The sequence below is a fragment of the Myiozetetes cayanensis genome, unplaced genomic scaffold (assembly GCF_022539395.1).
Source record: "Myiozetetes cayanensis isolate MyiCay16 unplaced genomic scaffold, myiCay2020 scf31, whole genome shotgun sequence".
In the NCBI taxonomy this organism is placed as follows: domain Eukaryota; kingdom Metazoa; phylum Chordata; class Aves; order Passeriformes; family Tyrannidae; genus Myiozetetes; species Myiozetetes cayanensis.
The window spans coordinates 1-26,147 of NW_026087533.1; the positions used below are offsets into that span (position 1 = coordinate 1).

The following is a 26,147-nucleotide window of genomic DNA, read 5'->3' on the forward strand; positions in this document are numbered from 1 at the left end:
TTGGTGACATCACAGGGGTCGGGTGACATCACAAGGATATTGGTGACATCACCTCTGGTTACAGTGCTGACATCACAGGGAAAGCTGTGACATCACTGGGGACCAGTGACATCACAGAGGGTTGGTTAAAAAAAGGGGACAGCCGTGATGACACAGGGACATCAGTGACATCAAAAGGGTCTGGTGACATCACAGGGACATGGGTGACATCGCTGAGGACCAGTGACATCACAGATAACTTGTGAAAACAAAGGGACAGTTATGATATCACAGTGACATTGGTGACATCAATGGGGACATTGGTGACTTCACAAGAACAAGGGCGACATTACAGAGACAGCAGTGACATCATTGGGGATATTGGTGACACCACAGGGGACAGTGGTGACATCACACAGACATGGGTGATATCACTGGGGACTGCTGTGAAAGGGACAGCTGCAATTTCACAGGGTCATCACTTTCATCAAAGGGGTCTGGTGACATCCCAGGGACATCGGTGACATCATGAGAATGTGGTGCCACCGCTGGGGAGAGTGGTGACATCACAGAGACAACAGTGACATCATTGGGGACCAGTGACACCACAGGGAACTGTTGACAAGGAAGGGACAGCCATAATGTCACAGGGACATCACTGGCATCACTGACATGACAGGGCCATGTTGCCATGGCTCAACACAGTGGGGACATTACAGAGACAGCAGGAACATTGTTGACATCACAGGGGACAATGACGACACCACAGAGACACCAGTGACATTAACGGGGACATCGATGACTTCACAAGGCCAGGGGTGACATCACAGAGACACCAATGACATCATCAGAGACATGAGTGACATCACAAGGACAATGGTGCCATCACAGATACATTGGTGACATCATTGGGGACCACTGATATCACAGGGGACTGGTGACAACCAATGACAGCCTTGATGTCACAGAGAGATCGCTGACATCACAGGGGACATCAGTGGCTTCACAATGACAGTGGTGACATTACAGAGACACCAGTGACATCACGTGGGACTGTTGACAATAAAGGGACAACCTTGATGTCACAGAGACATCAGTGTCTTCCCAAGGACAGGGTTAACATTATAGAGACCAATGAAATCCTTGGGGACATTGTTGACATAACAGTGGACAGTGATGACACCACAGAGTCACCAGTGACATCAACAGGAACATCTGTGACATGATAGGGGACATCATTGACATCACAAGGCCAGGTGTAACATCACAGAGACACCAGTGACATTATCAGTGACACTGGTGGCATCAGAGGGGATAGTGGTGACATCACAGGGACGTTGTTGACATCACTGGGGACCAGTGACCTCACAGGGGACTGTTGACAACAAAGGGACAGCCATGATGTCACAGGGCTTTTGGTGACATCACAGAGACAACAGGGACATCATTGGAGACCAGTGACATCAGAGTGACAACACAGGGACAGCAGTGATGTCACAGGGACATTGGTGACATCACAGGGACATGGTGGTACTGCTGGAGACAGTGGTGATATCACCGGGACAGCAGTGACATCATTGGAGACCAGTGACATCACAGGGGACTGTTTACAGCAATGGAAAAGCTGTGATGTGACAGGGACATTGGTGACATCACAGGGGGTGGAGGTGACAACACAGATGAACCTCTGAAACCATAGGCAATTGTTGCCAACAAAGGGAAAGCTGTGATGTCACAGGAACTTCAGTGACATCACAGGGAGATTGGGGACATCATGGGAACATGGTGCTACCTTTGGGGACAGTGGTGACATCACAGAGACAGCAATGACATCATTGGGGACCAGAAATATCAGTGGGGAACAAAGGGAAAGTCGTGATGTCACAGGGACATCGATGACATCACAGGGGACCTGGATAACAACACAGAGACACCAGTGATATCATGGAGGACAGTGGTGACATCACAGGGGACGGTAGTGACATTACAAGGACAGCAGTGACATGACTGTGACCAGTGACATCACAGAAGACTGGTGACAACAAAGGGGTAGCTGTGATCTCCCAAGGACATCAGTGACTTCACAAGGACAGGGGTGACATCGCAGAGACACCAGTGACATTATCGGTGACACTGGTGACATCACAGGGACAGCAGTGACATCACAGGGACCAGTGATGTCACAGGAGACTGGTGACAACAAAGGTACAAACGTGATGTCACAAGGCTATCTGTGACAACACAGGGGATGGGTGTGAAAACATAGAGGACAGAGGTGACATCATGGGGACATCGGTGACATCATTGGGGACCAGTGAGATCACAGAGGACTGGTGACAACAATGGGACAGCCGTGATGGCACAAAGCCATCAGTGATATCAAAGGGTGATGTCACATCAGTGACATCATGGTGACATCACGGGGACATCGAGGACATCATAGGGACATGGTGGCACTGCTGGGGACAGTGGTGAAATCCCAGAGACAGCAGTGACATCATTGTTGACCAGTGATGTCACAGGGGGTTGCTTACAGCAAAGGGAAAGCTGTGATGTCACAGGGACATTGAGAACATCACAGGGGGTTGAGGTGAACACAAAGAGACATCAGTGATATCATCAGGGACATTGATGACATCACAGGGGACAGTGGTGACATCACACAGACATCGGTGATATCACTGGGGAGCAGTGATATCCCAGAGGACTGGTGACAAGAAAGGGAATGCTGTGATGTCACAGGGACATCGCTGACATCAAAGGCATCTGGTAACATCAGAGGGAAATCAGTGACATCATGGGGACATTATACCACTGCTTGGGACAGTGGTGACATCACAGAGAAAGCCGTGACATCATTGGTGACCAATGACATCACAGGAAACTTCTGACAACTAAGAGACAGCTGTGATGTCACAGGGAGACATGTGACATGACAGGGGACATCAATGCCATCACAAGGCCAGGTGTGACACCATAGAGACACCAGTGACATTATCAGTGACACTGGTGGCATCACAGGGGATAACGGTGACATCAGAGGGACATTGGTGATATTACTGGGGACCAGTGACCTCACAGGTGACTGTTGACAAGAAAGGGACACCTGTGATGTCACAGGGGCATCACTGCCATTGGTGACATGACAGGGACATTGGTGCTCCTCACAGTGGTGACATCACAGAGACAGCAGGACATCATTGGGGACATTGTTGACATCACAGGGGACAGTGATGACACCACAGAGACACCAGTGACATCAATGAGGACATCTGTGACATCACAGGGGAAAACGATGACTTCACAATGCCAGGGGTGACATCACAGACACCAGTGACATTATCAGTGTCACTGGTGACATCACAGGGGATAGTGGTGACATCCCACTGACAAGGGAGACATCACTGGGATTATTGGTGACTTCACAAAGACAGATGGAACATCACAGAGACACCAGTGACATTGTCAGTGACACTAGTGGCATTACAGGGGATCGTGGTGACATCACAGGGACATAATTGACATCATTGGGGACTGGTGGCATCACAGGGCACTGTTGACAACAAAGGGAAAGCCGTGATGTCACAGGGCTATTGGTGACATCACAGGGGACCATGGTGACCTCACAGAGACATCAGTGACATCACAGGGGACATTGGTGACATCACAGGGGACAGTGGTGACATCACTGAGACAACAGGGACATCACTGGAGACCAGTGACATCAGAGTGACAACAGAGGTACAGCAGTGATTTCACAGGGACATTGGTGATATCAAAGGGGTCTGGTGACATCACAGGGACATTGGTCACATCACAGGGACATGGTGGCACTGTTGGGGACAGTGGTGATATCACTGGGACAGCAGTGACATCATTGGAGGCCAGTGATGTCACAGGGGACTGCTTACAGCAATGGGAAAGCTGTGATGTCACAGGGACATCAGTGACATCACAGTGAGATAGGTGACATCAGGGGGACATGGGGCTACCGTTTGGGACAGTGGTGACATCACAGAGACAGCAACGGGGTCATTGGGGACCAGAAATATCACTGGGGACTGGTGACAATAAAGGGAAAGCCATGATGTCACAAGGACATCAATGACATTACAGGGGACCTGGATAACAACACAGAGACACCAATGATAACACAGGGGACATTGGTGACATCACAGGGGACAGTGGTGACATTACAGAGACAGCAGTGACATGATTGTGGACCAGTGACATCACAGAAGACTGGTGAATACAAAGGGAAAGCCGTGATCTCCCAAGGACATCAGTGACATCACTGGGGACATTGGTGACTTCACAAGGAAAGAGGTGACATTGCAGAGAGACCAGTGATATCACCAGGGTCATTGGTGACATCAAAGGGGTCTGGTGACATCACAGAGACATCTGTGACATCACGGGGACATGGTGCCACCAGTGGGGACAGTTGTTGCATCGCATGGAGAGCAGTGACATCACAGGAAGATGGGTGGCATCACTGGGGACCAGTGACATCACAGTGGATGGTTGACAACAAGGATAAGGCTGTGATGTCACACTGACATCAGTGACATCACAGGGACATCGGTGCCACTGCTGGGGAGAGTGGTTACATCACAGGGACAGCAGTGACATCATTAAAGACCAGTGATGTCACAGGTGACTCGTGACAATGAAAGGATAGCTGTGATGTCACAGACATAACAGTGATGTCACAGGGGTCTGTGAGATCACAGGGACATCAGTGACATCACGGGGACAAGGTGCCACTGCTGGGAACAGTTGTGACACCGCAGGGAGAGCAGTGACATCATTGGGGACATTGTTGACATCACAGGAACAGTGATGACACCACAGAGACAGCAGTGACATCAACGGGGACATCTTTGACATCACAGGGGACATCGATGAGTTCACAAGGCCAGGGGTGACATCACAGAGACACCAGTGATATTATCGGTCACTGGTGACATCACAGGGCACTGGTGACATCATTGGGGGCACAGGGACAACCCCTGGGAACACCAATGACATCACAGGGACAGTGGTGACATCACTGGGGATGTTTGGGATGTTTGGGGGCCTTTGGGAGGGCACCTGCCTGGGGGATTTCATGCGAGCACAGACGACTCAGCACACCAATATGATCAGAGAGTGCCGTTTATTGGATTCAAGCAGCAGTCTTTTATCCAGTTTTCTAACAATACTCTTCTATCAGCTCTATTTCTTTAACATTCTTTATGTCCTTTCCCACTCTGATAGCCGGTACTGGGACCCTGTTTTCTATATCTAGTTTTGCTACTGTTTCTCTTGGTAGATCTTTCACATCCTGGTACCATCAGAAGGCCATCAGAACAACAGGTTATGTTTTCAGAATTGCAACATCAGGCTATGTTCTCACAGCTGCAGCATATCCTCTATGTTAGCACTAAAAATCCCTACACTTCCCTCTTTTTCTTTAAACAAAGCAGACACAGTTTGAGCCCTTAAGCTGCACAAACATTGAACCAGACATGGCAGAAAAATACACACTCCTTGAAGCAGAAAGACAATGGGTGCCAACCATTGTACAATTTGCATAAGCTGATTCTGAGGGGCCTTTGGGAGGGCACCTGCCCTTCAACACCAGGACTGCAGAGAACTGGGAAGCTTTACTGGGAGCACTGGGAGCAGGTGGTTGGTGTGAGAGCAAAAGCAGGGCTGGGGGGGACACACGACCCCCCCAAACTCCAGGCGGGGATGGATTGGGGGGTCCCGGCTGGGCCCGAGGCCACGGGGAGGGGCTGCGGCCACCACTGGGTCAGGAGCTCTGTGGGAAGAGAAAAGGGGGTGACAGCGGGCTGAGGGTCAGGGGGGCACACACGCTCTGGGGCGGGGGAAGGGAGACGACCCCTAGGGACCCCCCTTTACCTTCTCCCGCAGGTAGAAGCTGAGCCCCAGCACCAGGAAGACGAAACCCAACATGAAGCCCCCGACCCCCACCAAGATCTTGCTGCGGACGGTGTCCTGTGGCATCTCTGGGGGAAGCCGGGGGGGTCAGGACCCCCAAAACCTCCCAGAGACCACCTGGGACCCCCCCAAAAACCTTGTCCTGGTCTCCCTCAGCCCACCCAGGACCCCCTGAAACCTCCTGCCTGTCCCTTCCCAGCCCCTCCAGGATCCCACAAATCCCCTCCCATCCCCTTTAGGACCCTCCAACCCCCCTCCCATCACCCCCAGGACCCCCCTGAACCCCTCCCAGTCCCTTCCCAGCCCTCCCAGCACTTCCCCAACCCCTTCCCAGTCTCCCCAAGCCCCCCCCAACCTCTCTCCCATCCCACCCAGGCTCCCCCAAATTCCCTCCCAGTCGCCCCCAGGACTCCCCACAGCCCCTCTCAGCCCTCCCAGGACCCCCCAACCTCCTCCTCAGCCTCTCCATTGCCCCCCAAAGTGCCTCCCAGTGTCCCCAGTGCTCCCCCAGACCCCCGACCCCCCTGCCAGTGTCCCCCGGTGTTGGGGGGCCGGGCCGTACCCCAGTGCTGGCTGAGGGGGTGCTCCAGGCTGACGTGCTTCACCTGGCAGGTGTAGGTGACCCCGTGCCGGGGGGGGATTTCCAGCATCACCAGCATCTGGTAGGTCCAGTCCCCGTTGGGGACCACGTCGGTGGCCACCACGTGCTCCAGCAGCTCCTGCCCATCCTGGAACCACCTCACCTGCACCGGGCAGGGTAGAAATCCATCACGGAGCTGAGCAGGGGCTGGGGCCAGGCTGGGAGCTCGACGGTACCAGCAAGATGGACACGCTGGGGGCACTGGGAGAGATAGGGGAGACACTGGGATGAGCTGGGAAGCACTAGAACAGAGGGGAGAGGGCTTGGAGGACATTGGTAGGGATTTGGATGGCATTGGGAGGGACTGGAATGGCACTGGGAGGGACTCAGAGTACACTGGGGTACAGGGAAAAGGGCTGGGGGACCACATGGGAGAGAGCTGGGATATGTGGGAGTGGATGGTGTCCTGTGGCATCTCTTGGGAGACCTGGGGGGATCAAGACCCCCAAAACCTCCCAGAGAGCACCCAGGACCCCACAAACCCCATCCTGGTCTCTTCCAGCCCACCCAGAAGCCCCTGAATCCTCTTGCCAGTCCCTTCTGTTCGTTTGAACCCGTGCCTTGAATAAAGACAAGTACAACAGTCATTCAAATATTAAAAAAAATCTTTTATTGAAGTGAGAATAAAATTTAAAAACATTACTGGTAAAAAGAATCAAAAGTTGAAAAATACAAAATCACTACATTATCAGTTGCCATGCATATAATACTATGAACAGCTTTTATTACAGGATTAGCTAGTAAAAAGGGAATTAAAGGGACACACACAAAAAAAAAGTTATAAAACATTTGCTTTCCCTGTTGCTTCCTATCAATGAACTGTGCTCACCTGCACAGACAGGCCAGGCCTACCAGGCTCTGCAGGGCTGGTCGGTGCCCGTGCTGGGCGGGTGTCCCCGCGGAGCAGCACAGCGTGGATGGAAGGATGAGCATCGCTCCACCCAGCAGTGCTGACACCCCATTCCATCAGCTCTACATTACACTACGTAGGGCCAGGACACAGCAGAAGGCGGTGCTTGAGTGGCAGCCAAACAGCACCCGTTCATCACCTCATGGCAACAGTCTGGGTGTGCCCCACTGTAGGGCAAGGGGCCAACGACCCCTGCCCACATCATCTTCCTCTCCATCACCTTCCTCAGCCCTATGGATGACCCGTACCATTGTGTTTCAAGGGGATTTGTATCTCTCTTGCAGAGTGGAGCCAAGACAAGGAGGAACTCAGCTCTGATAATGGGGGACATCCTGTTAACTTTGCTAAAGGCACAGTGGGCCCTACAATCAACTTGTGCAATAAAGTCACATTGTACAATATTCTGGTTGGTTTCACATCTTAATATAATCACTTTCTCACCCCTCTATGCTCCACTGATCAACTGAATCAAAAGTACCCCCCTCACACCATGGCAACCATTATGCATTCCCATTGTTACAAGTGGTTAAGAAGTTATTGTTATTATGCATTCTCATTGTGACATCAGTAGCCATGGCAACCATTGTGCATTTTCATTGTGACGTCCATTAACATGGCAACCATTATCCATTCCCACTGTGACATCAGTTTCCATGGCAACCATTATGCATTCTCATTCTTAAAAGCGGTTACCATGGCAACCATTGTGCATTTCCCACTGTTTTGTCGCTTACCATGGAAACTCTTACGTATTTTTATTGTTATGGTCAGTTACCATGGCAACCATTATGCAGTCCCACTGATACCTTGGTTACCACGGTAAACATTTTGCAGTCGCACTGATACCTCGGTTACCATGGTAACCATTATGCATTCTCCTTGATACACCAGTTACCATGGCAACCATTATGCATTCAAATAGTTATGTGGGTTACCATGGCAACCATTGAGCCTTTACATTGCTAGGGTCGGTTAATACGGCAACCATTATGCATTCTGATTGTGAACCACAACACATGGCAACTATCATATTATCCCAATGCAAAGGTCAGTTACCATGGCAACCATTATGCATTCCATTTCCTATGGACAGTTACAATGGCAACCATCATTCATTCCCATCATTAGGGTTGGTTGCCATGGCAACCATTATGCATTCCCTGTTACGTCCCTTACCAGGGCAACCACCTGTAACATAGGTAATATAGAAATGCCAAAAATTGTTTCTGCCTGTCAAAAACTTCCTATCAAACATTCTCTGACAGTTCTCTGCCAGAAGTTCCTACCAGGACTTCCTACATCACTTTTCCAGCCAAAAGATCCTGCCATTTTTTATGGTTATCATATCTCCTCCAACATCTGAACTGGCTACGTGCCAAGAAACCACGTTTAACCTCCTTTGAACACTATAAAAGTTGAGGACAAATTTTGGAAAATCAGGGAGAGGAAAGGGAGAGAGAGCTGGTGACTGTAGCTGAGAATCTCTGCCCACCTGCCCTCACCTTTTCTCTGCCACTGCGTGCTGCCTGCCTGCCACCGGAGACAGGAACTGTGCTGGTCTGGAGAGAGCTGAGACCACCGTGCCACATGTGGGAGTTCTACCTTATCCTTCTACCCTGACCATATTTCTGAGGGTCCAAAGCTTTGGCTGAGCTGAGACCCTGCACGGCCTGGGACAGGGGTGTGAGCGGTGAAACCACACAAGGTGCATTGCAGAGAACTAAAGCTGTCAGACCCCCTGCAGCTACAGAGACAACATCCAAAAGCTGCAGGGACAGAGAAAAAAAGGCAGAAACTGCTTCTCCTCTGCCACACACACCAGTTCAGTGGGAAAAGGTACTTTTCAGTGGCATCTTTTCTCTGCTTCTAGGAGTAATCTTAGCAGTTTCCAAACTTTTTGTATTTTTTCCTTTCTCTTTGTATCTCTTTGCAATCAACAAAATCAGGTTTTGGTATCAACAGATAACTTCTGTGAGTTTTAGTTTTGCTTAAGGCAATATTCAAATCTGAAGTTCTTTCTGCAATATTTAAGCAGATTATAACAGGGGACCATGGAAAAGTGGGAGGAACAGGGAGAAGGGTGGAAAAGGGTATGGTCTGGCAGGTCTGATGGTCCCGTGGGGGTCTTTGGGCACAGGGGGCCTGGGAAAGGGGGGTGGTGCCCCTGAGCTCCCAAATTACTGTGGGGTGGTGGGGGCCGCTGTGTTATGTCAACAGTTTAGAGGAATTACAGAGGTGGGACTGAACCACTTTTGTCCCCCAGGTTTTAATCATGGCAAATCAGATCTATTGAAAGAAATTAATTATTTAGGGTTACAAATGATCAGACAAAAGATCTTCATCAGAATTATTTACTGCACAATAGAAACACTAAAACTACCAGTAGGACAGCATAAGATAGGACAGTGTTCTACACTAAAGCAATTGTTGAAGCAATTCCACTCAAGCAAGAATTATTAATTAGAGATGGATTGAACTCCCCCAGAACAATGCTCGTGGGGAGATCTCTGCCCTCAACCTCCAGCATTGACCTTGGGGGGTCCCAGCCAAGGCAGGAATCTCCACACACCCCCCAAGAAGGGTTGTGTTGGCAGAACCTTTCCCTGGCAAAGGGGACTGGCCCTTTCTGGTAGAAAGAGATGGACTGACAGTCACTGGACTCCAGGGGTTGCCTCACCATCAGGGGGGTCACTTGGGGTGAGAGCAGTGGTCAAAGCTCTTCCTGCAGTCGGGGCACTCGAAGGGCTTCTCTTACCGGTGGGTCTGTTGGTGTCTGGTCAAGTCAGAGCTCTGGGTGAAGCTCTTCCCACACTCCCCACACTTGTAGGGCCTCTCCCATGTGTGGATGCGCCGGTGTTTGATGAGGGCGGAGTTCAGGTTGAAGCCCTTCCCGCAGTCGGTGCAGCGGAAGGGCCTCTCCCCTGTGTGTGCCCGCTGGTGCAGGAGGAGAGTTGAGCTGGTCTGAAACCTCTTCCCACATTCCAAGCACTTGTAGGGCCGTTCCCCAGTGTGGATGAGCTGGTGGGTGCGGAGGGTGGAACTGTCACTGAAGCTCTTCCCACACTCCCCACACTTGAAGGGTCTTTCCCCAGTGTGGATGTGCTGGTGTTTGATCAGGGAGGAGCTGTCACAGAAGCTCTTCCCACATTCCCTACACGTGTAGGGTCGTGCCCCAGTGTGGACGTGCTGGTGTCGGATCAGGTTGAAGTTGCAGCTGAAGCGCTTCCCACATTCCAAGCACCTGAAGGGCTTGTCCCTGCTGGGAGGCTGCTCAATAGATACACGACACGACAGGGCCAAAGGGGCACTGACTTCCTCCTGATCTGCCTGGGGGGCCCACGGCAACTTCCTCTTCCTTTCAGCCTCCTCCTCCATCCACCCAAGCTTTGGGAAGGACAAATCCTGCTGGGGGGAAACAAGGGCTGAGCGCGTTGATTTGGGGGTTCCTCCTGCCCAAGTCCATCTCTAGAACTCATGGGGCATCCTGAAACCATAAAAACCTCCAAAATATCACGATTCAGCCCAAAAAAAACCCAAACCACCAACATTCAGGAAAAAAATCCCTCAGAAATAGTGGGATGGACACCTCTCCTCACATTACAAAAAGTTCAGGATCATCCTAAAAATATGAAGATTCATGCCAAAAAAACTCTCCCAGGTGTTTCCCCTCTCTGGTCTCTCAGCTCTGGGATTTGGGGGTCTCCAAACTTAGGGATACTTGGAGTGTTGGGGGTCCCAAGGGTCCCTTCTCCTTTGACTCTCATCTTTGGGGTGTCACCTTCCCAGACATTCCCCCTCTCCAGGTTCTCCACCTCGTTGTCCTGGGGATCCCAGGGGTCCCCAGTCTCCAGGCTTCCCCTTCTCCGCTCCCCCCGTTTCAGGCTCCCGGGGGTCCTGGGGCTCCTCCCTCTCCATGCTCCCCCCTCCAGCCTGCTGGGGGTCCCCCAGCTCCGGCATCGCCCGCTCCGCCCTCCACCCTCGGCAGCTCCCAGGGGGACCCCAAACCTGCTGTGTCTGCCCAGCCAGCCCCGGGCTGACAGTGGCCCTGACCCTGTCCCTGCTTCTCCCTGCAGGCTCCGTGGCTGGGCACACTTTGTGTTCCTGGGTGCCACCAGCTCAGCAGCTGCAGCCGCTCCAATCAGTGCCCGCAGCTCTGCAGCAAAGCCCCAGCTCACCTGGCACACAGGGCATGCACACAGCACCTTCTCGCTGCTGGGCACTCCCAGCTCAGCCTCTTCCCCAGCACGGGGCTCTCCTGCCTCAGCACCACCTCTGCCTTCCACTTCTTCTCAGGGCCTGCTCTCCAGCACAGGAACCTGCAGGGAGGGCAGATGATGTGCAAGCCCAGGGGGGCCTGCTTGCACTGGCCTGGGGGCTTCTTTCTCCTGCCAGAACCACCCCACAACTTCTCCTGCTTTTCTAACCCCACATCTTTGCAGACTGACCTTGTCTCTCTGTCTGCACAGACACATCTATCCCTTTGGACAGAGCCTCCAGCATGTGCTGCCCTGGCAATGGCAACCAGAGAATTCCAGAATCAACCGGCTTGGAAAAGACCTCCCAGATCATCAAGTGCACCCCTTGATCCGACCCCGCCGTGGTTCCCAGACCGTGGCACGGATGCCCAGGGGAAGGGCTTTGGGGATTAGGGATCTCCCAGTACAGTCCAGTGCCCCCAGTCCAGCCCACTGTGTTCCTGTCCCAGGGTGCCAGGTGATCCCTCTTTGGGGGGTGGGGGGTGGGTGGATTGGGATCTGGGGGGTCTTGGGGGCATTGGGGGGTAAAAGGCATCCTGGAGAGGGAGGTGATTAAAGGAAAAATGGGGGTTAGGGGACATTTGAGGGGCCTTATTGGGGCCTGGGGGAACAAGAGGGGCAGCACCACAAGCAGGTGAGTCCTGAGACCTCCCTGGTGTCCCCAAGACCTTCCTGCTTGGCACCTTTCTCACTTGGCACCCCGAGAACCCCCTAGTGTCTTTAGTGTCCCCAGGGCCTTCCCATGGCCCCAATTCCCCCCTTGACACCCCCCATTCCACTGTCCCCAAACCCTTCCCCACTGTACCCAAACCCCATCCCTGATGTCCACAACTCTCCATCTTCCCCCAGAAGGCCCGCCTGCACCCTCTGACCCCCAAAATGTCCCCGTTCCCCCACACTCACAGAAAGCCCAAGGGCCTCTGGGGACATATTGGGGACACTTGGGGGGGGCTTTGGGGGGCACTGGGTGATTACTGGGAGATATTGGGACACATTGCGGGGACCCAGGGGGCACTGGGAGGAACTGGGGGTTTATTGAAGGATGTTGGGAGGGCACTGGGAGTGACTGGGTGATTACTGAGGGATTACCAGGACACATGGGGGACACTGGGAGGTTACTGGGCCTTACTGGGGGTTACTGGGTTCTCACTGCAGGATCATTGGCAATAGTGAGGGGTAGTGGGAGATCACTGGGAAACACTGCGTGGTCACTGGGAGGGGGTTACTGGGCCATATTGAGAGCCACTGGGAGGTCACTGGGCTATACTGGGGACACTGGGGGGGCACCCCCACAAGACTGTGGGTGGCACCCCTAGGACCCCTCCCCTGAGGGCTGGGAGACCCCTTGAACCCCACTAATTGGCTTCTGGGGACCCCCTGGATCCCCCCCCTGTGGGGTCTCTGTGTGTTGAGTTTTGGGGATCTCTGAGGTTCGGGGGGTCATTAAGATTCCCTTTCCCTGCAGTCGGTCCGCCCAGCCGACAGGGGGCGCTGTGGCACGAGCGGCAATGGCGGCGCCGCGCGAAACCTTATGGGAGTTGAAGTTCCTTCGTGGAAACTCCGCCGGCGCCTGCGCAGTGCAGCCATGGCGTTTACCAGGCCCCTCCCCCTCCCCCCATCCTTCCCCGGGAGGGTTCCGAGGCCCCCAGCCCTTTGAGGTACCTCCTAAACCCCTTCAGGCACCTTCACCCTCCCCTCTGAGCGCCCTCAGGACACCAAATCCCTTCCGCGACTCCCCGAGAGCAGCCTTCCCGCCCACAGCCGCGCTCCCCGCAGCCCCCGAGCGCATCCCCAGCCCCGCCGCAGCCCCCGCCAGGTCTCACCAGCGCCTCCGCCATCTTTGCCCGGCAGCCAACACTGCGCCCCCGTCCCGCCCCCTTTACCGCGTGGGGCACGCCGGGAGTTGTAGTTGCAGCGGCTCAAAGCTCCAAACTCCCCCAGACTCAATTCCCCACGGGCGTTCCTGGGGCAGAGCGGGGCAGAACCGGGGAGGAGACGGGACGGCCATTGGGTGGAAATCATTATAAAAACTGTAACCCCTGCGTTGGAAGGGACGTGGGTGGGTTTGTATTCCTGGAGCCTGGAGGCTCATGGAAACCTCTGCTGCTCCTCTGACCTCCTGCCTCGTTGGGCCTGGAGTCTTTTTTCCTCTTCAGCCTTTTAGGCAGCAACGTTTATGGGGTTTATGAGGACATGGCCTTTATGAGGAGAGCCTCTTCTGAGGGTTTGCTTTGGAACCTGTGCTTGTTGGAACACAGGGATCTCTGAGCTGAGCTGGGGGATGGACCTGTGGCCCAGCCCAGGCACCCCATGGAGCTGCTCTGGGCTGTGTACTGGGACAGGGACAGACAGGACCTGCTCCTGACACGTCCCTGCACACTCCAGAAAGAACCAGCAGCATCTGCCTCCCTTTCTCTAAGCACAAAAGTGAGTTTGCTTCCTCTGCAGGGGTAACCCCCCATTCCCCACTGTTCCCCAGGAAGCTGCAGCCCCTGCAGGGCTCATCGCAGCCTCCAGCACTGAGTGCTCAGCACAGGCAGCACATGGAGCTGCTGAGAGAGTGCAGAGGAGGCCTGCGAGGTGCTGCGAGGGCTGGAGCCCCTGTGCCCTGAGGAAAGGCTGCCAGAGTTGGGGTTGCTGAGGCGGGAGAAGAGAAGGCCCCGGGGAGGCCTCAGTGTGGCCGGGCAGGAGCTGAAGGGGCCCAGAGGAAAGCTGGGACAGAGTGTTCAGCAGGGCCTGTGGGGAGAGGACAAGGGGGCACGGCTTGAACTGAAGGAGGGCGATTTAGGTTGGATCTGAGGGAGATGTTTTCTTCCAGGGAGGCTGGAGGAGACTGGCACAGGCAGCGCCTGAGAGGCTCCATCCCTGGGAATGTTGAAGGACCGGTTGGACGGAGCCCTCAGCAATCTGGGGTGGTGGGAGGTTGCTCAGGCTGGAAGGAGATGATTTTTAGGGTCCCTTCCAAGGCAAATCATTAGAGGATTCCATCATTCTCTGGTCCCCATCCCCACAACTCCTGTGACATCCCAGCTGCCAGAGCTGTGCCCGTGTTCCATGTGGAATGGCCAGCACCCAGCACCGAGCACAGCGCAGCCATTCCCCTGCTGCCATCACACCTTTGTGCAGCTCCCAGTGCAGCCTCTGCCCTGACCAACCCTGGCTGTGCTCTGAGACAGCCCTTCCCCCTGCTCAGAGACCACCCTTCCTCCTGCTCCCAGCACACTGTCCTGCCCTGCTCCCTTCAATCCCCAGCAGTCCCCCATCCCAGCAGGATGCTCCCTCTTGTCCTGAGGAAGGTACGGGGCCGTTCCATGCAGGTGGGCACCCCTCGACTGCCCGGGGGGCTGGAGCTCTGTGGGGATGGTGTGGGACAGGGACCCCATTCTGAGATTGTGCCTCCTGATGCAGCTGAGAGAGACACGGGAGAGGAGATGGAAATCTGATATGGGATTGGATAGTGAGGAAAGGATGGAGATGGATCTGGAAGAGGATGTGCAGGAAGAGATGGAGACAGATCTGGAGGAGGACACAGAGGAGGAGATGGATCTTGAGCAGGAAGATGAGGAGGAGGACATGGTGCTGGGATGAAAACCCCCAGAAGCAGGACAGGCCCGTCCTGGCCATGCCCTGCCCCAGGGACACGGGGTCACTGCCACCAGGCTGGGGCTGGGCTGGGTGGCCCCGCTCAGGGACACGGTGCCCCGTGCCCGGGATTCTGGTGGCATAACCCCCACCCCCGGCCTGCCCTGCGCCTGCTTTGGGCCATACAAACCATGTGCCAATGCCTGGGACCCGGCTCCCATCCCCAGCCAGGCTCAGGCCTGGTGCCAGAGTCCCACTGTGCCCAGCGTGTGCCAGGCTGGGGGCACAGGGAACACCCAGCAGGGCCCGACTGCACTGATCGTGCCCTTGCTTTTCTTCCAGGACCGACGGACAGGCCGGCCATGGAATGGGCCACGTTAGATATATGTTTTACATGTTTGTCATAGTTCGTATTCTTTAGCAAGGAATTTTTCTTTCCTTTCCTCCTGCCGTGTGTGTGTGCTCTGTGATGGGCCAATTAGTTGAACAAAAGAAGCCCTTAATGATGGAGATTAGTTGCCCTGACAACGAAGGGGGGAGTTGGCTGATGTGTGACTGGAAGGGGGTGGAGGCTGGGGGGGGAGGAGACTCTGGCTCTCTCTCGCTGCCGGGGGGAGAGGCTGCTGCGGGCTGCAGACACTGCCGGGCTCCTTTTTTTTTTTTTTTTTTCCTGTCGGAGGGGAGTTTCTGGCTGCTGCTCTTGGCTCACCTCCGGCTGACTGCAAGCCCTGTTTACAACGGACCCTAATCAGCTGAAGTTTGTGAGTTTTCTTCCATTGGGAGAACTTTCTGTTTTATTGCTGTTGTCTTCCCCTTCCCCCCTCCCGGTGGCAGCCAAGGATCCAACAGCGCCACCTGGTGACGGGCACTGGACATTACAAGTTCTACTCCTCCCGTGATCCAACAGCGCCACCTGGTGACTACAATAGGACACTACAAGTTTTTGACACCTTCAGTGACCCAACAGCGCCACCTGGTGAATGGTACAGGACATTACAAATTTTGCATCTCCAGTGACCCGACGGCGCCCCCTGCTGACTGTGGTTGGAACTGCACCAAAGGGTGCAAGAAATTGAACTATTTTCTTTTTGCCGGTTTATCGGTTTTGTTCTTAAAGGGGATTATTGGTGGGTATAGGAGTATTACTTAGTTATTTCACTTGGGGTTTTTTTTTATTTTTCCCGTGTTCCTGTTAATACACACATACCTTTTAATAAAGGGCTGTTATTTTCCCTTTTCCATAATTTGTTTTCCTTCAATCGGAGCCTCTTAATTTTGGATTTATAATTGGAAAGAGAAGTTTGGGTCTTTTCCTCCTAATTCATCCTCAGCAAAAGACCCTTGTCTCATTTAAACTGGGACAATGTTGTTCCTGGTTTTGTACATATGTTTTATATTTTTGGTATTTTAATAAGATTGTTGGTTTTATAAAGAAAATAATTGTTTTATTTTGAAATAGGTTTTTTATGAAGATAGGTTTTTATAAGAATATAGTTTTTTATTTAGAAGATAGTTGCTTTTAATAAGAAGATTATTGTCATTAAGACTTGTTTTTTTAAAGAACAATACTGTTTTTAAAAGAAAATTTTTATAATAAAAAATAAATTTTATATATATGCCTTATATGTTGGCATTTTGTTGTCCTTGTGTAAGACATCTCACAGGTTACCATTGTTATCCAGGCCCACAGATCGTGCCCTCTCAGCCCAGAAACCCCCCTGTCCTGGGCTCATCCCCAGCCCTGGGGGCAGCAGGGCAGGGGGGGTTCTGTCGCTCTGCTCTGCTCTCAGCACACCCCACCTGCAGTGCGGCCTCCAGCTCTGGGGTCCTGACACAACAAGGCCAGGAACTGTTGGAGCGAGGCCAGAGGAGGCCCCCAAGGGGCTCAGGGGACTCGAGCACCTCCCCTCTGCAGACAGGCTGGGAAAGCTGGGGCTGTCCAGCCTGGAGAAGAGAAGGTTGTGTGGAGACCTCGGAGAAACCTTCCCGTGGGTGAAGGGGCCTCCAAGGAAGCCGGAGGGGGACTCTTGGTCAGGAACTGCAGTGACAGGACAAGGGGGAATGGGCTCAAACTACTAGAGAGGAGGGTTAGATTGGATGTTAGGGCTGTATTGTTTCCTGTGAGGGTGGTGAGGCCCTGGCAGGGGCTGTGCAGAGGGGCTGTGGATGCCCCATCCCTGGGAACATTCAAGGCCAGGTTGGACGGGGCCCTGAGCAACCTGATCAGGTTGGAACAAGGTGATTTGTAGGGTCCCTCCCAAGCCAGTCCATTCAAGGATTCCATCATTCCATGATCCCCATCCCCCCCTGTGGAGTGGCCCCACAGCTCCTGTGACATCCCAGCTGCCAGAGCTGTCCCGTGTTCCATGTGGAAGTGCCAGTGCCCAGCGACGAGCACAGCGCAGCCATTCCCCTGCTGCCAGCAAAGGGTCAGCAGCTCCGAGCGCTCCCTCTGCCCTGACCAACTTTTTTTGGAGGAACACCCTTCACCCTGCTCCCTGTGGAGTGTCCCCACCTGCTCCCTGTGACATCCTTCAGTCCTGACTCTGCCTGCAGTCTGGATCTTGTGATCAATCCCAGCAGGATGTGCACCCTCCTCCCGGTGAAGACCACTTGTACAAATGTTCTCCACCTTGTTTCCTGTTTTTCTCTACATACATTTTCTGGTTTTGATTCTTTAGGAAAATAGTTCCTTTTAGAGAGAAGGTAGTTGTTTTCAAGAGAAGATAATTGTTTTTCTCAGAAAAAGATTTTTTAAAATAAGAAGATAGATTTTAATTAGGAAGATTTAATTTTTTATTAAGAAGTTGTTTTTATAAAGAAGATAGTCTTTTAGTAAGATTGTGGTTTTATTTAGAAGAACTTTTTTTTAAGAAGGGAGGTGTTTTTAAGAAGATAGTCTTTGTATTAAGAAGATGTTTTATTTAGAAGATAGTTGTTTTTATTAAGAAGATTCTTACTTTTATAAAGAACACTATTGTTCCTTTTAAGATTCTTATAATGTAAATACATTATTTATCGAGGTTTAATGTGTTGTTGTTTTGTTGTCCTTCTGTAACTACATTGTCTGGGGGTGCTGGCACGGCCCCCCCGGGCTGGGGGTCCCTGTGCACAGAGGGGTCCCACCTTGGGAAGGTGCCGGCCCTGGGCACTGCTGGTGCTGCTGGGCTGGGGCAGAGCGGTGTCCCCAAGAGCAAAGCTGTCCCCAGCACAGAGGGGGGGTGACATGAGCGGCCCCTGCAGCTGCCCCAAAGCAGGCAGAAAACCTCCTGCTGCCCTTCCTGCTGCAGCCAAAGGCACTCCTGGGCCCAGAGCCGGGATCAGGCCGCAGGGAGGCCAAATCCCAAGGGATGCCCCCTTGGCCATGAGAGCCTTGGGAATTGCTGGAGGCAGCATGTGGGGAGAAGGTTTTGGAGCTGCAGGGGCTGATGTTTAAGGCTTTGAAGCTCCAAGCACTCTGGGTTCCCATCCCCAGGGCACTGCCCTGGGCCGTTGGAGAGCCCAAAGCCCAGCGAGGGATCCTTGCCCTGCCCGGGTTGCTGCTGCTGGCAGCGGGCACTGGCCCATGGCCCCCACTCAGAGTGACATTTGGAACCTGGTCTAGCGAAAGGTGTTCCTGCTCATGGCAGGGACCCTGGACTAGATGGCCTTGAAAGATCCCTTCCAACCCAAACTGTTCTGGTATTCCATCATTCTGGGATGCTGTGCCCACCATGGCAGTGCTCCCTCACCAGAGCCATCTGGGCACAGGGAGCTGGCCAATGTCACTGCCCTCAGAGTCCATTAATCCCGTTGCGGCTGAAGCTCTTCCTGCAGTTGGGGCACTCGTAGGTCTTTCCTTATTGGTGGGTCCACTGGTGTTTGGTCAAGTTGGAGCTCTGGGTGAATTTCTTCCTACACTCCCCACACTTGAAGGGCCTCTCCCCAGTGTGAATGTGTCGGTGGGTGACGAGGGTGTCGTTCTCTTTGAAGCCCTTCCCGCAGTCGGTGCAGCGGAAGGGCCTCTCCATAGTGTGTGTCTGCTCATGCCTGAGGAGACTGGAGCTGGTCTGGAACCTCTTCCCACATTCCAAGCGCTTGTAGGGCCGTTCCCCAGTGTGGATGCGCTGGTGGGTGCGGAGGTTGGAGCTAGTCATGAAGCTCTTTCCACATTCCCCACACTTAAAGGGCCGTTCCCCAGTGTGGATGTGCTGGTGTTGGATAAGGGTGAAGCTGTGTCTGAAGCTCTTTCCACATTCCCTACATGTGTAGGGCCATTCCCCAGTGTGGATGTGCTGGTGCCTGAGGAGGCAGGTACTCTTCCTGAAGCTCTTCCCACATTCCAAGCACCTGAAGGGCTTCTCCCTGCTGGGAGGCTGCTCAGGGACCACCAGCTCAGAGCTCTGGCTCAAGCTCTGGCCGCCTTCCTGGCACAGGACGGGTCTTTCCTCCTCAGAACTCCCTGGGCTGGCTTTGCAGCCCCTCCTCCGGGGGCATCTCCGGGCCTTTTCCTCCCCGCTGCCTTCCTGCGCCGGGGAGCCCTTCAAAACGGCCTCTCCCACCAGGCTCTGCCGGGGGGATTTGTCCTCCGTGCTCTCCGTCCTCAGCTCGGGGTCTGGGGCAGGAAGGAAGGACAGGCAGGGGATTTGCCTCCGGCCCAGAAGGAAGGTCTAAGACATCTCCCCCAGATTTGGCCCCCACAGGCACCACAAGACAGGGCCAAAGGGGCACTGACTTCCTCCTCACCTGCCTGGGGGGCCCACAGGTTTCTCCTCCTCCATCTGCCCAAGCTTTGGGAAGGACAAATCCTGCTGGGGGGAAACAATGGCTGAGTGCGTTTCCTTGGGGGTTCCTCCTGCCCAAGTCCATCTCAAGAACTCACCGGGCATCCTGGGACCATAAAAACCTCCAAAACACCAAGATTCAGCCCAAAAATCCCCAGCCAGGAGCTCCTCCTCTCTGGTCTCTCCACTTTGGGATTCTGGGGGTCCCCCTGTTTGGGCTGCTGGGAGTCCCGTGTGTATTTGGGGTCTCCCCTCTCTGGGGTCCCTGCCATACTGGGGGGCAGTGGGAGGTCACTGGGCTACACTGGGGGCGCTGGGCCCCCATTACCTGAATGTGGTACATCGACCCCCTAGACTTCGGGTGGCACCCATAAGACCCCTTCCCTGGGAGCTGGGGGACCCTCTGAACCCCATTACTGGACTTTAGGGGACCCTCTGACCCCCCCTCCCTATGGCGTCTCTGTGTGATGAGTTTTGGGGGTCTCTGGGGCTCGAAGGGGGGGGCACCAGCACCCCCTTTCCTGCCCTCGGTTCGCCGGGCCGGCAGGGGGCGCTGTGGCTGCAGAAGGAATGGCGGTGCTGCGCAAAGCCTCATGGGGGTTGCAGTTCCCTCATGGCCGGCGCGCCTGTGCATTTAAGCCATATCGCTGGAAGAGCCCCCCCTTTCTCCCCTCCCCCGGGAGAGTTTCAATCGCCGCGCTCCGCCCTTCGGGAACCCTCGAACCCCCCCGCTAAACTCTCCCGAGCCCTCCAGGCTTACCGCAGCTCCCCAGTTCTAACAGTTCTAACGATCATCCCCTTACAGTGATGCAAGGGAAAGAAAAACTCCCTGTCTGGTTTTTTAGAACAGGTAAACCTGTGACAGTAGGCAAGGCAAGGGATATGTATGCAAGGCAAAGCAAGGCAGCAGTAGGTAAAGCACGGCAAAGAAAGGGAGAGACAGGTAAGGTAATGCAAGAGAAGAGAGGCGGGCAAAGGAAGGCAAGAGAGGGACAAGGCAAGGCAAGGGAAGGGCAAAACAAAGATGGGGAGGGGCAGGCAAGGCACGGCAATGAAAGGAAGGGGTGGGCAAGAGTAGGCAACACAAGGAAGAAGTAGGAGAAGCAAGGGAAGGCATGGGAGGGGTAGGCAAGGAAAGGCAAGGGTAGGCAAAGCAAGACAAGGCAAAGAAGGGCCAAGGCGAGACAACTGAGAGACAAGACAATGGAGGGGCAAGACAAGGGAAGAGCAAGGTAAGGCAAGGGAGTAGAAAGGACAGGCAAGGTGTAAGGACTTACAGTGTACAGCTGCCTGTCTCAAACACTGTTAAGGCCACCGAGGGACTCTGCCATGAGATAAGCACAGAATGGAGTGACAGGGTGGCACTAACTCCACACCTGGCAGAGGCAAGATCTGGTTAGTACGTTCTGGGTAATGCATCCAGAAAAAATTGTTGCAAATTGCCACTGTTGCAAAGTGCTCGTATGCATATCATTGGTCAAACAAAGATGACCCCGAGTAATGGGACAGCTGGCATCTGCAACCGCTAACGACCACTCAAGCCTCCCAAATACACCTCCATTGATAAGCCACCCACAGTGGGAATGTGAGCTAAGAAATAATAAAGGTGGTACTGTTATCCGAGTGTTGCCTCAGACTTAGGGGCAAGCTGATGGAGCTTGGGGAGAGAAGGAGATCACTGATAATGCACACAAGGAGTGCAGAATTTATGGGACACTAGGAAAGCCGTCTCAACTACTACACTGAAATCAGCTCCCACTGGGTAAAAGGTAATTCCGCCACGGGGAGATTGTGACCACCAACCCAAGAAACCCATCGACTCAGAAGCCTGAGCATGCCAACTAAATAGCATTAGAAGCAAGGGAATCATTTAACCAATAGGAGAACTGTGTGGCCAATAAGCATTACTTCCTTTGTTTGCTAAAATGTATAAATAGTGAAAAGTTTTGAATAATCCTTGGGACCCCCACCACCAAGAAGCCCAGGGTGAAGAAGGATCTGTCTCCCTCTGTCTCTCTCCTCCTACTCTTTTCTATTTCTTTCTATCTCTCTACCTCATATTTACTCTTAAATAAGATTTGTATTACTGGCTTTGGCACATGGTCTCATTTGCAGCCTAATTTGGGCAGAGGCACCTCTCACCAACTAGATCATAACACAAGGAGGGGCAAGGCAAGGAAGGTCAAGGGAGAAGCAAGGCAAAATAAGGAAAGGGAGGAGCAAGGAAAGGCAAGGCAAGGTGAGGAAAGGCAAGGTGAGGAAAGGCAAGAAAAGGAAAGGCAAGGCAAGACACAAGGTGAGGTATGGCAAGACAAGGCAGGGGCAAAGCAAGGCAAGGGAGGGGTAAGGCAAAGGAGGAGTAAGGTAAAGCAAGTCAAGGCAAGGAAAAGCAAGGCAAGGGAGGGAAAAGGGAGAGGGAAGGAAAGGGCATAGGAGGAGCAAGTCAATACAAGGCAAGAAAGCGGAAATGGAGGGGAAAGAGAGGAGCAAGGGAAGGCAAGGAAAGGGAGGGGCAACAGAGAGGCAGTGGAGGGGCAAGGTGTGGGAGGGCCAAGATAGGGGCAAAACATGGGAGAGGAAAGAGAGGAGCAAGGCAAGGCAAGGTAAAGCAAGGCAAGAAAGGGCCAAGGCAAGGGCAAGGAGGGCCAAAGCAAGGAAGCAGAAAGGGAAAGGCAATGGAGCAGCATAGGAGGGCCAAGTCATTGCAAGGCCACAGAGGGTCAAAGGAGGGGAAAGAGAGGGGCAAGGCAGGGGCAAGAAAATGAAAAGAATGGGAAGGGACAAGGGAGGGGCAAGGCATGGGAGGGCAAGGCAAGGGAAGAGGCAATGGAGGGGCAAGGCAAGGCAGGGCAAAGCCAAGGTAGGGAGGGGAAAAAGAGAGGCATGGGAGGGGCACTGGAGGGGCAAGGCAAGGCAGGGCAAAGCCAAGGTAGGGAGGGGAAAAAGAGAGGCATGGGAGGGGCACTGGAGGGGCAAGTCAATGCAAGGCAAGAGAGGGGAATGGAAGGTGCAAGAGAGGGGCAAGGCAGCAGAGAGACAAGGGAAGGAAAGAGAGGGGCAAAGGAAGGGTAAAGAAGGCAATGCAAGGAAAGGAAGAGCAAGGGAGAGGCAAGAGAGGGGTAAGGCAAGGCAAGGTAAGGTAAGGTAGGGGCAGGCAAGGGATGGCAATGAAAGAAGGGGTGGGTAATGGTCAGCGACACATGGGAGAAGCAGGAGTGGCAAGGAAAGCCATGGGAGAGGCAGGCTTGGCAAGGCAAGGCTTGTTGAACCAAGACAACCTAATGTATTTCTTTTTCAGGTTGGCCATCTCCAATCAGAGATCTCCATGCAGAGGTGCTCGGGCACAGAGGCCTTGATACAAGGGTTGGGGATAGTTTTCATCCATGCCTTGCAAAGTTTTCGGACCAAACCAACTCAAAGTAACAAAATTGCAACAAAACAAACTCAGCTAATACATATGCATTAAGATCCCCTGCACAAAGGATTTGTGTGCACAAATACTCATAAGCAAATAGTAACAGATGATACTGTAGCCAAACCAAGAGATTATGTAAATTGTAAAGATGAGTATATGAATTGTCTTAAAATTACATATGAGGAAACAATAGTGGTAACACAATGCAAAAAGGTAAAAATTAGCTTCTTTCAATGCAGCAGATTAGTAGGATAAAAGAAAAAACTGTATTGGACTAACTCTGTAACACTGATGACATTAGTACAAACTTGTCAATTTACACCAACAAAGAAAGATTCAGCAAGAATTGACTGATCTCAGAGGTAGAGCTGCTTTATCTTTTGGATGGATTGTTCCCACCAATCTTCCCAACGCTGAATTGCCAGCAGCTGAGCTGCACTTTCTTCTTTGATCTGGGCAAACAGCTGCTCAAGCTTACATTTGTATTTCTGTAGAAAAAACAATTAAGGACAAAATTGGTAGTGACAAAATATAAATTTACTTTGCCTAAATCCAGGTCCTGATCCACTGTGCCAGAAGACTGCATAGAGGCCACTTATTTTCTACCTTTGACAATATATGAATAATTAATTATTCACCGTGTCCCTTCTGTGCTCCTTTTAAAGACTTCTGGAACTAAATTATCAGCAATATTTAAATTTTGCAGAAGTGCAAGGTCTTCATCTCACTTCCATTAGCTCCCAAGATTAGAACATTGCCTACCCTCGAGACCCAAGCACGCATCTCCAACATGGGATGCACTTGGGCTCTTGCTGGAACTTCTTAACCCAGAAGGATGACCTGAATTATTACCAAGCTGCTAAAGGTATTTCATCTAAACAGAAACTTGTAGTCTACTATGAAAACTTCAAAGGCCCTGTATTAAAGTGTCCATGCTTCAAAACACAAAATACTGTATTTTTAATGCAACACACACGCAGGAAAATATTTCTGTGACATGTATCCAACCCTTTGTATCCAACATAAAAGGTTCCTTCAAAGCTGTTCTGCATCCAGGAGCTTGGGCTCCAGGACCAGATACATAAAACACTCATGCAAATTGATAGTTTTGATGACATTTGCCATTGTCGACACTGTATTTTACATTTCCCTATTAAAAATATGTATTTTTTAAAAGTTAATTCAGTTCACTAATCCATGTCAGAGGCATAAATACTGACCATTTCTTTCCAAATGATTTAACATTAGAATATTCTTCTAACTGACAAGCACTGCGGCTTTGCAAGTGATCGTCAGTGCCAGTCAGAGGGTCAGAGATATCTGCAACATGTTCATTCTTCTAGCAGCCCCAGTGAAGAAGGAGTGATCATTTTTATGGTGAAAACAGTGATTTGTGATAATTCTGGATATAAGATAGGTATGAAGTATTTTATAGACCTTTACCTGTTATTGAAAAATCAGCCGTTGTGATCTAAGGCTAAACTGTAGGCTTTAGAAAGAAAGGTGAGTGAAAGCAGCACTGAAGCAGCATTGGAGCAGAAGCTGCTTTTGTAACTATGATCTGTTGAATACAGTGCCCTGTTTCTGACACTATCCATGCTTCTCTGTTGCAACAAGTGATGTCATACCTCTGAATGAGACGGTTCCCTGAGAAACCAACCCTGTCTGCTTCTGACAATATCACGAAGAAATGGACACATGAGAGGACTTCTACACATGGATAATATCACTTTAAAATCTGAAAACACTGTGTATGTTAAAACTTACACATAGATAAGATTCTGTAATTTTCTTCTTAAAAAAACTACCTCCCAACAGCAGCAGCCCCACTCACAGACCCACCTTGTATGCAGCTTGTCTTGCATCCAACACTGCAAGTTGGCCCAGGGTAGTCCAAGCTGTTGAAACTGATGCAGTTCCTCTGCAAAGAACATAGTCTGGAGTTTCATGAAGAGTAGTCTTAGGTATTCCTGGCCAAGTTCTTTAAAAAAACAAGCCAACCAACCAAAAAACACAAGAGACAGAAACTTAGAAAAGAGAATGTATCATACTAATTATTGTTACTTGTGCTAAAGTGCAAAGGATCAATTTTATTTTTTTTTAATCTCCACAAAAGGTTTACACTAAAAATTTGTTTAGCACAACCACCTTTTCTTTTAAAACTTCAGGATGTCTACACAGTATTGAGTTCCTATCTTCTGAATGACAATACACAGTATATTCATAGATCTGAAAGTGCTGAACTGATAACTAGTGGCTAGCAAGTGGCATAGTAATAGCCATGACATTGTATTGTTTTGCAATACAATATGTAACTCACTTTTATTTGGATCCATTGCTATTCTTTCTTTAAAATCGCCACCCACCCAAACTGCCCCATAACTAGTTCAATGACATCACGAAGGATGAGCAGAGTGTAAGTGTAGAAAACCCTTCCAGAAGATTTTACCAAATTTTTCATTTAAGAAAGCCTTCCTGCCCAGAAAGAGGCATCTTTCCCAGTGACAGTTTTAAACGCTTCTCTTTCTGCATTCCAGAGAAGCTCTTCCTGGTATGAGAAAAGATAAGCTGTCACATACACATTTGAAGGCTGGGGGTGCTGGGGACAATAAAAAGCCTGAGAAGAAGAGGAGGCATGTCTTTTCCTAGGCCCGGT

The 26,147-nt window shown here is 51.9% G+C and overlaps 2 protein-coding genes across 6 annotated transcripts in view; both read right to left on the reverse strand.

The window, feature by feature from the left end:
• Positions 1-10,047: 10,047 nt before the first annotated feature.
• LOC126645550 (zinc finger protein 629-like) lies at positions 10,048-19,905 on the reverse strand (the record flags this gene model as incomplete). Its single annotated transcript, XM_050326089.1, has 2 exons — positions 10,048-10,742; positions 19,159-19,905. Coding segments are annotated over 2 exons (1,263 nt in total), but the record flags the coding sequence as incomplete, so codon positions are not given.
• Positions 19,906-20,064: 159 nt separating this feature from the next.
• Positions 20,065-26,147, reverse strand: part of CCDC180 (coiled-coil domain containing 180) — a 31,843-nt gene continuing 25,760 nt past the window's right edge. For 4 of the 5 annotated variants that reach the window (XM_050326281.1, XM_050326282.1, XM_050326280.1 and 1 more), the window contains 2 exons: positions 25,334-25,472; positions 23,360-23,979 (listed from right to left, as the gene is read on the reverse strand). In XM_050326281.1, the coding sequence (XP_050182238.1) occupies positions 23,848-23,979; positions 25,334-25,472 (271 nt within the window). In that variant the 3' untranslated portion in view covers positions 23,360-23,847. Of the gene's footprint in view, positions 20,101-23,359; positions 23,980-25,333; positions 25,473-26,147 lie in introns of those variants that run through there. The other variant, XR_007630143.1, reaches the window with a different exon arrangement.